We start from the raw sequence: 15,669 nt of genomic DNA, 5'->3' as shown, positions 1-15,669 counted from the left end.
TAATATTAAATATTATTACATTAATATATTTACTTATACTATATATATTACATATATAAAATGCAATGCCAATTTGATTCTTCTCATATTATCAAATTTTATTACTTTCATGAATCATTTATATCTGAGATATCTTGCTCTCTCTAACTGTGAACTAGATATAATCATACTCTTAATATTGTATGATTCATATAAGGTTAGCTGGAGACAAGTAAGAATCTCTTACCTTGTTGGGCATGACTTAGTAGTAATTACATGCGCTGCAATATACCATAATTATTATGTAAGAAATACCATTCAATGTATGTGAAATACTTTTCTCTTCTTGCTCTCATCTCCCACCACCTTGCCTTTCATTCTATGGTCAAGTCAATGAAGTGAAGAGGAAAGGGCATTACTCTTAAACTGGGATTCTAGACAATTAATCTCTTGTCATGAAACTAGCTGGTTAATCTTAGGGAAGTCATTTTACTTTTCCTACAATGACTTTCTTCATTTAAAAACTTTATAATCTTATCTGTTTGGGAATCTCAACCTTCTTAAAGATTTTATTCTTAGGGAATCATTAAAGCCATTGTTTAGATTTATATTTTTTTGATTCTGGGGTTTTTTTTTCCCAAAGATTTTAAAATGATCTTTAGAAGATATAAATTCAAAATAAATATTTCATCCATGTAATGCACTTAATACTTCTGCTTCTTTAAAACTGACTTAAGCAGGTCACATAGTCATTGTATTAAGTTTTAAAACAGAGACCTTTTAGAACTCAGTAACCCAAGTAAATAGTAAGAAATACAATGCATCTACCACTTAAGCAGCTTTACTTTGTAAGAGGAAAAGCAAATAAAAGATATTTAGCCGGTTCTTTCTTTTAAGTACATTTTATATGCATGATATATGCAATATTTGTTTCAGAAAACAAAGGATTATTTAGTATAAAAGTAATGTAGGTTAAACACTTTTCTCAGTTTTCTTGTATAAAAGGCCATCAGTTAAGTAGTCATCTCTGCCAACAACTTGAGGATTAACCTGATCAGTCAACAGAGAGTGATAATTTCCATGTGAATGGACAGTATGAATTCTGTCATACCGTTAGAGTAACCTTTTATAAACTGGGTAGTCATGTACTGAAGAGAACCTCAAGGCATTAAAGATTTCTTCCTCAACACTGAATATTCCTACTTCTACTGCCTTTTATAAAATATATACTATTATTTCATTAATATTTAATTAATATATACTAGTATTTAAGAGTCATATAAGATTTTATTATTTTGGGGTTCCCCCCCAAATATAAAAGACCAGGGGCACCTGGGTGGCTCAGTGGGTTAAGCCTCTGTCTTCAGCTCAGGTCATGATCTCAGGTCCTGAGATGGAGCCCCACATCTCTGCTCAGCAGGGAGCCTCCTTCCCCCTCTCCTGCCTGCCTCTCTGCCTACTTGTGATCTCTATCTCCGTGTCTAATAAATAAATAAAATCTTTTATATTTATATATATATATATAAAAATATATACACACATATGTATATATAAAAGACCTATCAGTGTTAAATTAGAGTAGTTTCACTCTTAAATAAGAATTACTCTGGGGTCATAATGAGATCTAACTTTTCTTTTGATTTTCAATGGTTCATTATTTTGATAATGCATTTCAAGAGCAGATCTGTGTATTTATGGAGAATTATTACATTATTGAAAAGGCTGACATCATATGTCTAAGAGTGAATCTAGTAATTACCTCAATAAATCCAGTATACACTGACTGATAATCCTCATGCAAGATAAAATATCAGTAAGACCAAGTCTTAAGAGTCCTTTAAATAAGAAATCATTGAAGCAAAAAGGCTACTTTGCAAACAAGATCACATTCCAGCTGAATTTATAGCCAGCAGCTATCTTTAGAGAGGAAAAAAACAAAACAAAACTGGTTTTATCTCTGTAGATAGATTAGAAAACATGCAAGTTTCCAAGTATGGTTGGGAATGTAAATATTAATGACATTTTGGGGTCTTTTATCAATTCCACAGAGTTGTCATCTTTAGCTTTCCCACTCTAATTTCCCAGTCTTTGAGATTTTCAGTTCTACAAATTTATCTGGTAAATTTTTTTTTTCTCTCACACTGTACTAAACATTAACTTTACTTGAAAAAGAGAATAAATCTTAGGTTAAAGACTTACAAGGTATGGTAATATATGAGAATATAGATAGAATGAGAAAATATTGCATGAAGAGTAGCTATCAGAAATATTTGAAGGAAATTATAAAGCAATATGAATGCTTTAAGGTTAGAACTGGAGATTTGGTTTTGACTAAAATGTAAATTCTATAAATCCCAAAGAAACACAATATTGAAGGATAACCAATAGCTGTGTTCTTATAAAGCAAAACTATAATGACAATGATAACAAAAAACAAATCACATTTTAATCAGCAAACAAATCTATCTGGCTGGCTAGATAATACATCCAAGGGAATGTTTCTTTTGCTAAGGATAATTTAATTCCCATACAACTATCACTTGATGAAACTGCAGAACTCACAGCTAAGATGCTCAAACATTTAAAACATAACATCTCCCAGCTAACATTAAACGGAAGGTTATTTAACAAATAATTAGGAAAAGGATGGATATTCATTCGGGTCACGTGTTCAAAAGCCATTAACAGGACAGGAAGCTTTTATAAGGAAGGAATTTTCAGGGACTTGCTGGTTTACTTGTAGTAGGTTAAAACAAGCTAGAGGAAAGAAGTTCCTCACTTTTTATCCAAGCTGGCTCTTTAAAATTACACACCAGTTATTACCCATCACAGAATTTTTCTGTAGTCAAGGGAATAATTCTCTGCAAGGAGTAACCCTCCTGCCCCCAACCAGTGTTCACTTGGGGTTAAAATTTATAGAACACAGAGTGAGCAGCAGGTACACTTGGACTTTCCTTCAATCAGTCCTGTTCCCTGACCATACCTGACCAAGCAATCTCAGAATTAGAATATATTTAGTATCTAGGAAAATAACAGAGGTCTATATTATAGATAACCTATACTCTTTCAAGCGCACAATAGAGAAATATTATTTCCATTAGCAAACAGTTTTTGAATGAAAAAGGTACTATACTATTTTATGTGTTTTCCAGAATAACATTTCATTATGAATTTCATTTTATTTATGGTATGCTATACGGTACATTTATATCCAAGGACCCTTCATTAAGAAATCCCTCCTCCAAGTGTATATATGAAACTGATATAAAGAAAAAAAAAGTTTACCCCTTCAGGATTATACTTTGCAAGCACACCGTTACCATGGAATTCTTCAAGAACATCCTTTAATTTCTTTGTAGAATCTATAAAGAAATAGAGAACACAAAAATTGTTTATATATGCTTACTGTGGTTAAATAACCCAGTTCAGAAACAAAGACCTATTAAAATATAATCACCAACAGATATTAAATTTTAAAATGCACATGTAAAATGTCCTTTACCATTTTTGAAAGGCTACTTCATTGAAAAAAATTAATCACACACACACAAAAAGAAAGGAACAGGTAAGTGTATGTTTTGTCCAAGTGTATTGCCTATGTATTAGGCAATAGCATTTGGAAAGACCATTAACCTATGTATTATACGAATTAAGAGCAAATATAGAAATAAGGAGTATCTTCTCCCTTTGTTTTGATAACATAACATCTACATGAATGAAATAAGCTTTGTTTAAAAATAAAATACAGACATTCCTTGTTGAACTTTATAACAAATGCAGTGCATTTTTCATATTTTACTCCATTAACTAATAATAACCCTGTTGGACAAATTAGAACAATAAAATATATAACTAAGCCTCAGTGGTGAACCCAGTCAGAGGCAAGGTATAGATTTTAGTATTTTGCAAATATTTTTAGAGAGAATGTTCTAAATATACACAAAGAACAAACTAGAGTTTAATTTAATTTAATTAAGAAACAAAAAACAGGGGGAAAAAAAACAGAAACAAAGTTTAGGAAACATCTCTACTTGCTAGACAGGATGCTTCCCAATTCATGAATTGCTTAATAAAGCCCCTTACATCTCCAAATTAAAAAAAAAAAAGTTTATATATGTTACCCAAAGATTTTTAAATTGCTTTTTCAATTTTGAAATATTTTTAAGACATTCATCATCTCGATTGTGATAAAAGATTAATATGGGAAATAATGTCAAGAAAGAACATAAATATTATTAGAAAAATACGTATAAACAGAATAAAAATACATGCATTCAATCTATTAAAATAAATGCTCTCATAGTTATCAAAATATAATTTGATTAAGCAATTTCAGACTTATAACATATTTAAGTTAGGGAAAAATAACTAATAAATACTGATAAGTCATCTAAATCTTCAATCATTTTTTTAATAATGGTAATAAAACAAGACTGAAAACGGGAAATAAGCAGAAGATTCTTAGTTTTCCATTAGGCAACGGGGCATGGATATTATTTCCCAGCATATGAATGTAATTCTCTCTGCCTTTCCCCAAGATTCAGTGATATTTGTGCCACCATAAAATGTTTCCCAGCTCCAAAAATATTGACAAAGCAGTTTTTGAGTTATCCTTTTAGAAAATTAACTCTTAAATGCCTGTCTAGTGCATCATGCCTATATTTCATAAATTATATTTCCATTTGGAGTGTACAATTTTATGTTGCATTAAAATTCACATAACACAGATACATTACTTTAGTCATTTTAAAGTCTATAATTCAGTGAGTATTTTTTTTAGTATATGCACATTGTTGTCCAAACATCACCATTACATAATTCCAGAATATTTCCATCACCCCAGAAAGAACTCCCATATTCTGGGGATTCCATACAACTGAAACCTATCATATAATTTGTTGTCTTTGTTTGGCTTCTCTCACTTCAAGGTCCATAGATGTTATAGCATGTATTAGTATTTCATTCCCTTTTTAGGTAAAAACTATTCCATTTTATGGATATATTATATTGTTTATCCACTCCTCAGCTCATGTACATTTGAGTTGTTTCTATATTTTGGTTATTATGAAGAATGCTGCTACGAACATTCAAGTATACATAATTTTGCGCAGATATGTTTTGATTCTCGTGGGTATACACTTACATGGAGAATTCCTGGGTCATCTGCAAACCTACAATTTAACATTTTGAGGAACTGCCAAGCAGATTTTCACAGGGCTATATACTATTTCACATTCCTACCAGCAATATATGTGAATTCCAATTTCTCTTCATCTTTGTCACACTTGTTATTTTCCAGTTTATCTTTAATTATAGCCACTTAGTGGTTTCTGTCTGTTTTTCATTCGGTATTTGTTAATGACTAACAATACTGAACATCTTTTCAAATGCTTATTGGCCTTTTGTGTGTCTTCTTTGAAGAAATGTCTATGCAAGTCTTTTGGCTAGTTTTTAATGTGGTTGTTTACTTTTTTGCTGTTGAGACTGTTTGGAGTAAGTGTGTGTATGCTATAGCATGTTTGAAGCCTGTACGGTTTCCTATATATTTCTTTTTCAGCATATATTTTCCTATAGCACTTTCTGAACTATGGTCAGAGTAAATTTGTTATGCCTTGTCTCTTGCTAGACTGTAGGCTGCTCAGGGGAAGAAAATGTACATTTTCATTTTTGCATAGCACTCAAATTTATTACAAAGATGAAACAATGAAATCATAATAAATATTGGGATTCAATTGATCAGAGCTATTCTTAAATTACAACAAATTACAGTAAATTGCTTTGACATTTACCTTGGCATAAACGTAAACTAATTTAGAGACCAGGTTCTATATTAAAGAGAGATATGAAGCTGATTCTTTATTCCAAAACCCTTCTTTGTCGATGAGAAGGCATTATTCTAACTTAGCAGAACACCTTTTACTTCTTTGCATTCATAGATGTAGACGTAGACCCTTCTGTACATACCTATATAGACATACACATATCTAGATGCGCAAACTCTAGAATCACATACCTCAAGGACTATGTTTATTTTAACCGTATTTGAGCCCCATGATAAAATGGAAGGGGAGAAGAAAATTTGCTTTCTTATACTAGGCCTTCCACAGAACACTAGAGACACTGCCTAAAGGTGGGCTTGTCATTTCAGGATTCCGTAAGAATGGGAAAAAAAAAACAAAAACACATTCAGTAATCACTTATAAATGTTCCAGAGAAGGCAACAGTCCTTAAAATTATGTATGTCATTTTTTAGTGCTTTCTTGGCCACAATGAATATTAGCATATTCTTAGTGGGGAGACCACAAGTAATAAATTAATAAATTAAGACCAAGTTTCTCTGTGTCTCAATGATGATCGTGGTCTGGGACAATTCCAGAAGCACTAATTCATATTTAGATGGCTCACCCTGACCCAATTTATTCCTTTTTCAATTCTCAAGTCCCATTTTTTAATATCCTGACATCTAAAGTTTATTCATGATCTAATCTCCAATTTATAATCTAGTTCAGAAACTGGAACATTAATCTTATTCTTCTATTCCTGTCCCAATAATCTCTCTTGGGCCCAGTCTCTGGAAGATTAAGGACTTGACTTACCCAACCAATCTTCTATAGGCTGATTTTGGTATGAGACACCAATGGATTCCAATATCCTGCCTGGGTCCCCTAACTTATCATTAGAATTCCCTTATGTGAAGAGTTTCCATATGCATACGGATTCCCGAACTGCACTAGATGGTATAGTTTCTGCTTTTGCATTCTCCCTACGTTCGAAGGAGAACAGTCATTTATTTATTTTATAATTCAGTTGCTTTTCTGGATTTGTTCCTATTACCTATCATCAAAATATTCCTATCTGTTTGATTTCATCAACTCTGGATCTTGTGTGTCCAAGAAGTGCTGGGGTAGTGGAGAAGAGAAAGAATGCATCACCGAGTCTGACCGACCCTCTAGTCAAAGACAGATACCAAGGCAGTGACGCCTGCATGAATAGATAGTGTGAGCGAAAGACAGAATCTCAGTCATATTTCTGTGACTATCAGAGCTCCGAGTATGAGAGCACAGTGACAGATTCTGGGCTGAGCAATGATGAGAAAGGCAGGTAGGCAGCCAGCCGGCAGGCAGCTGTAAACTGGGAGATCAGTTCACAGGTGATACATATCTGTAATCAAACAAAGGGCTGGCTTCAAAGAAGACTGGCAACTTAAGGGTTGGGCAGCCAGGTTCAAACAGTGGTTTAATCCTCGGATAAGGGATCAGGACAGAGGCTCAGTACAAAATATTGGGTCTCCTAGAAAACAAAGGAGGGTCATGATATGAAATAACTAATTCCAGAGGTACTGATGCTTCAAGGCTTGGGTAATAGGTCAGGAGACTTGGAGAAGAACACCAGATACCAGTTACTGCATTTTATTTTATTTATTTTTTAAAGATTTGTTATTTATTTGATGGGGAGCTAATGAGAGAGAGAGAGAGAGAGAGAGAGAGAGAGAGACAGTACAAGAGAGGGGGAGGGTCAGAGGGAGAAGCAGACTACATGCTGAGCAGGAAGCCCAGTGCAGGACTTGATCCTGAAACTCCAGGATCATGACCTGAGCCTAAGGCAGTGGCTTAACCAACTGAGCCATCCAGGCACCACTACAGCATTTTATTTTTGTTTAGGATTGTGTTTCTTTTGATAATGGAATTAGAAAATTCATACAATTTTTGGAAAGCTTTAAAATATACATAACTCTTACATGATATATGTATTTCATATAGTTATTTAAAAGTCATCTTAAAAGAATAAGTATTAAAATGGCTTCTGTTACATTATAAAGGGAAAATACATTGAAAAGACGAAGAACTATTGAAATAAAATCCTAAAAATATTCTGCAAATAACACATTTTCATTATGCCTCATAAGAAAATCTTTTTTCATTTGTTCCAAAGTAAATATTCTTTAGGTCAAGGCCAATGGCTTTAACATCCAAACAGTAGCTCGAGCTCCTTTGAAAAGATGATTATTATATTCCACTGTTAACACCAAGACTATCTAACTTATAAAATGCATTTGTCATTTTTATAAATAACAAATAACCTTGCGTACATTAATCATCTAGACCCTTGTTTGCCAAAATAGACAGCACCATGGGTCCCTGTTTCAGTGAGGACAGTGGGTTTCCAGGAAAAAAAATGCAGCTCTGACAATGTGAGAGAAGTTACCAATGCCTGTAATCTGAATGTGGAACCACCATGGAAAAGTCACCTTTTGGTGCTCCCAATTCAGTGCTTCAAAAGTTTTCTTCAAAGTCGAAGCTTCCTGACACCGTTCCTCCCCCTTATTACAGAGGATATCTGTGGCCTAGAAATGTCCTTCTGCAGTCAACCAAAAGCATCTTTGCAGGGGCTGTTTTAACCCTGTAGTAAATAAGGTTTGTTGTTTCAACTATTTCAAGAGAAAACGTTCTAGTCTAAATACTGAGCTAGCATTCATGTGCACGTAACATAGTGTAAGATTCATTACAAAGTTAAATGTGACAAAGTTTCCCTTAGCTATAGAGTATTTCAAATTAGCAAAAGAGCTTTATCTTTGTCTAAATGAAACAGTTTGTGTCTAACCCAGTGGTTCTCAAAGTGGGATCCATTTTAGGATCATCCAGGTAGCTTTTAAGATATACTGATGCATAGGCTGGAAATGCACCAATGATGACTGAATTCACTAGATTGGACCCCACCACACATGGGTTTTTTGTTTTTTGTTTTTCTTTTTTTAAGATTTTAGTTATTAACAGAGAGAAAGAGAGAGATCACAAGTGGAAGGACGGGCAGATGGAAAGGGAGTGACAGAATCTCAAGTAGACCCCCTGGCCTGAGCACAGAGCTCCACACAGGTCTCCATTCCACCACCCCAAGATCACGACCTGAGCTGAAATCAAGAGTCAGATGCTTCATCAACTGAGCCACTCAGGCACTCCAGGCATGGGGATTTTAATAAAGCTCCTCCCAGGATTCTTATATGCAGCTAAAGTTGAATTAACCACTACTCCTTTCCTTAAAGAGATGCCTTAAGAAACTAAGAATTAATTAGCAAAATTTTGGCTGCTATATTTTCCAACATGGGTCCTTGTTTCAGTGAGAACACTGAGTTTCCAGGAAAAAATAAAAGCTCTTACAACACAGAGAGGCTGCTTAGGTCTTTAATCTGAATGAGTATATATTTCATCTGCTTGTAAAGATTACATACAATCTTTGATAAATATATATTTAGAATAGCTTTTGCTCAGGGGGGTTCTATTGGGGAAAAGAACCTTATTAAAGAATTTATTTAAAAAATGATTTAGCCTCACTTTAGGTTAAAATAGCCAAAAATAGTATTTTAGAATGCGAAAAGATCCAGAAATTCATACAGCTATTAATGTAATCCCCAAGGTGATATATATATAAAAAAAAAGTCCAATTTAAATTGTAGTCAGCAGCAGCAAATAAACATCCACAGTGCTATGAAATAAAATATTTGGAGAACTAGTCAGCCAAACACAGACATTCCTATCTACTTGTGAGAAACATTCATATCTACATATACTTATGTACAGAAAGATTGAAAAAAATATGGAACGATCGTTAAAAAGAAGTGACACTGTAGGAGTTTATATTCTAACTGAAATCTATACACCTGGATTTCTAAAAACATCCCAAGAATATTCTACAGATATAGCTACATTAGGAAGCATTGTTTTAAAAAAGCTATTGAGCTGTTCTGAGTCCAAGTTCCCTCTCTACATGTTTCTGCCAAGCTCTTGGGGTGATACTGTCAACTTCAAAAGTTGCAGGAACTGTTTCCATTTATCTGGAAAGACAACTATTTAATTTCAGAATTACTGTTGATATGAGACCACGGAGAAGATGTCCATTCTCCTTCTGATATTATTTGCTGATAAGACTCTTAAATAATCCTTAAAAATCTTTTCTGCATTTGCTATTATTTTTCCCCCCTGATTCACTCTTCCTATGCTCAACTTTTTGATAAGTACTCCAGCCCAATGTCTTGGATAAAATATTTGGAAGAGTGATTTCTTGGATAGACAACATATCTAGTAATTTGTCTTCCAGCTGGACACTGTCCTAGACACCCATGAAATTATTAACATTTTATACAGATTTTCTTGTGTGGAAAATTTAGAAAATATACATTGGCACTATAGCTACCCATCTATAAAATAACTCAAGATTGGTACTGAAAACATAATTTTAATTAAGAATTTTAATCAGTGCCTGAATTGACTGGTATGATTCAGTGGTATGCTGGTAAAGTATTTAACAACTGTTGAAGATTCAGAGTGCTGACTTGTGGTGTTTGTGGATTTACCTATTACAAACATTCTCCCACCGAGGCCATATCAAGCATCCAACGTGACCTCATGAATGCGGAGTTAGGAAGAAATGTTAACATTTGACTCACATGAGCAGTAATTAATGAATTTATCAACAAAGAATTTTGTCTAATTTAGGAAGAATGAACAAGTCTTTTGAAACAAATAGAGATCAAGAACAGAAGCAAAAGACCAGTTGTGGGGGCACCTGCCTGGCTCAGTCAGTAAAGCACGCAACTCCTGATCTCTGGGTGGGGAGTTTGAGCCTCACCTTGGCTGTAAAGATAACTTAAAACAAAGGGCCCAGTTGTGATTGCTCAATCATTCTAGCAAATAGTTGAGAGGCATGTATGAGTTTATTTTTTTTTAAGATTTTATTTATTTATTTGACAGGCAGAGACGACAAGTAGGCAGAGAGGCAGCCAGAGAGAGAAAGGAGGAAGCAGACTCCCTGCTGAGCAGAGAGCCTGATGTGGGGTTCGATCCCAGGACCCTGCAATCATGACCAGAGCCGAAGGCAGAAGCTTTAACCCACTGAGCCTCCCAAGCACCCCGCATGTATTGAGTTTGATTGTTCCATGTGTTGTTCCAAGTACTTAGAATATATCAATGCATAAGACAGAAAATATTCTTCGTTCATGTAGTTTGTAGTCTAGTGCAAGACAGATAATACACATAGTAAATAAATGTAGACTAGTATAAGATTTCAAATGCTTTGGAAAAAATAATAGATAAGGAAAATTATCAACTTGCAGGACATAGTTTGCAATTTTAAATAGCGAGAACAGACTGTGAAAAGGTGACATTTAGTCAAAACTTTGACTCTAATTAAAGTTATAAAGAAGCACTCTGTTAATGTAAACTCTGTTAATGTAAAACTAATGTAAAAAAAGATGAAATCTGAATAAACTCTGGATTACAGTAGCATCAATTTTCTGATACTGATGGTATTTTATAAACTGTAGTTATGCAATTTGTAACCATCATAACCAGTTATGTGCAGCCTCCTCATACATATGTTTTGTAAGCTCCTGTGAATCCATCATTATTTCAAAACTTTTTAAAAAGGAGTGCTCTGGCTATTGTTTTGAAAACTGACTACAGAAGACAAAACTTCAAACAAAGAAATAATTATGAAATTATTATATTAATTCAGACTAGAGATTTGATGACTTGGTAGAGTAGGAAACATGGATTATTTTGAAAGTGGAGTCAAAGGGATATCCTGATGGACTGGATTTTTTTTGTTGTAATTACAATTTTATTTATTTCCTTGACAGGGAGAGATACAGCAAGAGAGGAACACAAGCAGGGGGAGTGGGAGAGGGAGAAGCAGGCTTCCCACCGAGTAGGGAGCCCAATACAGGGCCTGGTCCCAGGACCCTGGGATCATGACCTGATCCGAAGGCAAACGCTTAACTGACTGAGCCACCCTAGGTACCTAGGTGTAAGTTTTGAAACTGGGAGAAAAAAGGAAGGAAGAAGGAAGGAAGAGGGAGAACGAGAGGGAGGGAGGAAGAAATTGAAAAACCAAGAGTGTTCCCAACGTTTTATGTTTGAGGAACCGGTGGGATTAAGTTGCCACAAAGAGGAATGGGGACAACTGAAGATGGCACAGGTTTTGGATGGTGAGTTTCCAATTTTAGTTTTAGGCAATTCATAATGAAAATGCTATCAGATATCCAAGTATAGCCATTAAGAAAGCAGTTATAATGAGAAGGAAATGTACAATTCAGGGAATATGTTCAATAATATTGCCATGCACTTATTGTGATAAGCATGTCATAATGCATATAATGGTTGAATCACTACGCTGTGCACCTGAAACTAATTTAATGTTATATGTCAACTATATTTCCACCAGATTTTTTTTTAAGATTTTTTATTTATTTATTTGACAGAGAGAGAGATCACAAGTAGGCAGAGAGGCAGGCAGAGAGAGAGGAGGAAGCAGGCTCCCTGCGGAGCAGAGAGCCCAATGTGGGGCTCGATCCCAGGACCCTGAGATCATGACCTGAGCCGAAGGCAGCGGCTTAATCCACTGAGCCACCCAGGCGCCCCTCCACCAGATTTTTTAATTAAAAAACAAAGCAGTTATATATGAATGTAGAATTCAGAAGATATCTAGGCTAAAGAACCAATTTCAGTGTTATTCATATAAATGGTATTCATATAAATGGTATTTAAATTCATATAAATGGTATTCATATAAATGCTATTTAAATGTTATTCATATAAATGGTGAGACTGAGTCTCACATGGACAGAGACATAGCGAAGATACCAAGGACTGAGACCTGGCACACTCCAAAGTTCAGATGTTATGAAGAATGAAAATCTGCAAGCAGACTAAAAATGAGTATCTAGTGAAACAGCAAGAAAACCAAGAGAAGCAATGGGTCATGGAAGCAAAGTATCACACAATGTCAAGTTAAATGAGGAGCAGAAGCTGATCACTGAGTTTAGTAAGAAGATAGTCATAACCATCCCTGTCAAGAACGGTTTCAGTTTAGTCTACGGCCATACCACCTCGAACGCGCCCAATCTCGTCTGATCTCGGAAGCTAAGCAGGGTCGGGCCTGGTTAGTACTTGGATGGGAAGAATGGTTTCAGTTTAGTAGCTGTAACAACAGTCAGAGCGAGTTAAGAGAAAATAAAGTGGAAGGCACAAACAGCGGTAAATACTAGACAATTCATTCAAACAGATTTGCTGCAATGGAAGCAAAGAATTTGAGTAGTAGCCAAGCTGCAAAAAGTGAACTCAAGATGACTTTTCTAAAGGAGAGAAAACAGTACTTCGATAAAAATGATCTAGTGGAGAAGGAAAAACTAAAAATTAAGGGAAAAGAAGAGAAAAACCACTAGAATGATGTCTTTTAAGTGGGTGAGAAAGAAAGCAATCTTGTATACAGCAGATGGTCTGGCTTAGGGCAGAGGGCATGAACACTCCACCCAAGTGAGAAGGCAGAGTATACAGGTTCACATGCTGATGGGCAGGTTGATGTCCAGTTGGTGTATGTGAAGCTCTCTTGTGATAACTTCACTTTAGTGAGTGAAGGAGGAAGAGAGACCATCAGCTGAGAAAAGATGAGAAGGGAAGTAATGGAGATTTGAAGAGAATACTGAGGTGTTGAAAAGGACATCCAGGACAAGGGACATGTGGTTAATTTCTGGGCCACATTGAAGGCCACTCAGCTATAAAGTAAGTGGAGAGTTGACATTGATTACTGTTATGATTTGTTTATCCAAGGGCTTTGCAGTGAGAAGGGAAAAGGAAGTTGAGCAAGGAAGCAAGGGGATGACTTTAATGACTTTTCACGGGGGATTATACTTGCCTTTCAATTATGACTTCAATTCAGGAACAAGAGCCCACTTTGTGGCTAATACACTATGTGTGTATCATTCTCTCTCATTTGAGAAAGAAACATTCTGGCAACTATTGTAGTTTTCAGAACTTCAGGCCCCCTTCTCAGATGCCAACCTCCTGAGTACCATCCATAAAGGGATATGGAAAATAAAAATCTGTAATTCACATTGCTTTACATGTGTGTTTCCCAAGAGTTAACAGTACCTCGGTGATTCTTCTTCTTTTTTTTTTTCCTTCCCTCTCCTTCCTTCCTTTTTCCTCTCATTCTGTAAAGCACCTAATTATTCTTGGACACATTTAGTTCTGGATAATAATTGTCTTTCCAGCCTTCTTCCTTGTCCAGAGAATACAGTACAATGCCCGAGTAGTTCAGCTCTATGTGGAGTCATCGTTACTAGTGGTGAAATAGGTTATTTCTCTAGAGAGACATACTGAGCCTCAGGTCTCCACTTCACTGCTCCTGCTCCTCCCTATCACCATCCTCAGCACATACCCACTTAAATCATTTTGGAGAAGTTGAAAAATAACGGTGAGAGAACTCTGGAGACCTTCGGCCCCTTGGAAACACTTTCTAACCTATATGGTTGATGTTACATATTTTTTTTTTCCAGCTCCTTTGGCTTAACGATTGCTCATGTATTCTTTATTTTTTTCTTTTTTATAAAAGTGATTTTGAGTCATTTGTTAGGTTTGGTGGGGAGAGGCTTTATAAATTGCACCCATTGTATTTTCCCAGAAAGATAGACTAGACTTAAAAAGCATATATTAAGGCAAGGAAAGTCATCTCATGCAGTATTATTCAAGCAGATCCTTCACAAATACCATGCAGACTCTCCAAACTAATGAACTCATTTTCAACGAAATATCCAGATTTTAGATTGATGAATGCTGCTTTGCCACCAACGATTTGTGGTGTTGTTATTGCTATTGGTAAACGAGGATAATAAAATATCTTCCTTGGTCTTTTGGTGGGATAAGTACGTGATGCATAAGAAATATTCATCAACTGTGCCGTTTATCATCTGTGCTGTCAGATTTACACCATGTTCTTCGGATTTTTTTCTTTCATATCCGTTTTCGGGTTTTTTAAAAAAGATCTATTTGTTTTAGAGAGAGAGAGAGAGAGCATAAACGGGAGGGGCAGAGGGGGAAAGCAGAGAGACTCTCAGGAGGACTCCATACTGAGCATGGAGACCATCGCAGGACTCAATCCCAGGACTCTGAGATCATCACCTGAGCTGAAACCAAGAGCTGGACGCTTAACCAACTGCACTACCCAGGTGCCCCTCTTCCATAACCTTAATTTCAAATTATTCTCCACTTTCTTCATTTTCTTTTGCATTTTCATTGGCTGCTTTAAATTTCCTAATTAAGCCAATAAGCAGAATACTATACAAAACATTTTCCATTAAAGTTAATCATCAATTTTATTTTTTTGTTATGGGTAATTCACTTTCATAGGCAATAAAATTAAGTACAGCTATTATATGTGCTTCAACCAAATGATTAATGAAATGCAACTATGGGTTAACAATTCTGAAGCTGTACATTATTTAAAAATGTTAAACCCACACTAGCTCGGAGGATGAAAGTTTTATTTATTTATTTTTTTAAGTTCTTGTGTGGGTTGCAAAACACTTAACTGAGAAACCAGACATGCTGGCAACAGCAGTGTATTCTCTAGCGACACTACTAATAATATCCTGTTTTAAGACAATACAAAACTACCAAAGTTTTCAATTTGTTGCTGACCATAAAAATTTGCAGCTGTCTATATATTTACCAACAGGCACAGTATTAGGCAATGTGGAAAAACCTAAGTCTATTTATTTTGCTGGCATACATATTTCAAAGACTACAATTTGCTCACATACATACTTTAAAGAGCATAAAACTGTAAAATATTGTCTCCAAGTTTTAAATTCAAAACAGAAGTCGGGGAAATGTGTGGCTTTATGTATTTCATTTCTAC

At 35.2% G+C, this 15,669-nt stretch overlaps 1 protein-coding gene across 3 annotated transcripts in view; it reads right to left on the bottom strand.

The window, feature by feature from the left end:
• The window catches only part of DGKB (diacylglycerol kinase beta), a 684,789-nt gene that overhangs the window by 529,606 nt on the left and 139,514 nt on the right, over positions 1-15,669 (bottom strand). For all 3 annotated transcript variants that reach the window (XM_046021573.1, XM_046021575.1, XM_046021574.1), the window contains exon 3: positions 3,265-3,341. In XM_046021573.1, the coding sequence (XP_045877529.1) occupies positions 3,265-3,341 (77 nt within the window). The remainder of the gene's footprint in view (positions 1-3,264; positions 3,342-15,669) is intronic.

The sequence above is a fragment of the Meles meles genome, chromosome 10 (assembly GCF_922984935.1).
Source record: "Meles meles chromosome 10, mMelMel3.1 paternal haplotype, whole genome shotgun sequence".
NCBI classification, from domain to species: domain Eukaryota; kingdom Metazoa; phylum Chordata; class Mammalia; order Carnivora; family Mustelidae; genus Meles; species Meles meles.
This window is presented reverse-complemented; position numbering and strand designations above follow the sequence as displayed.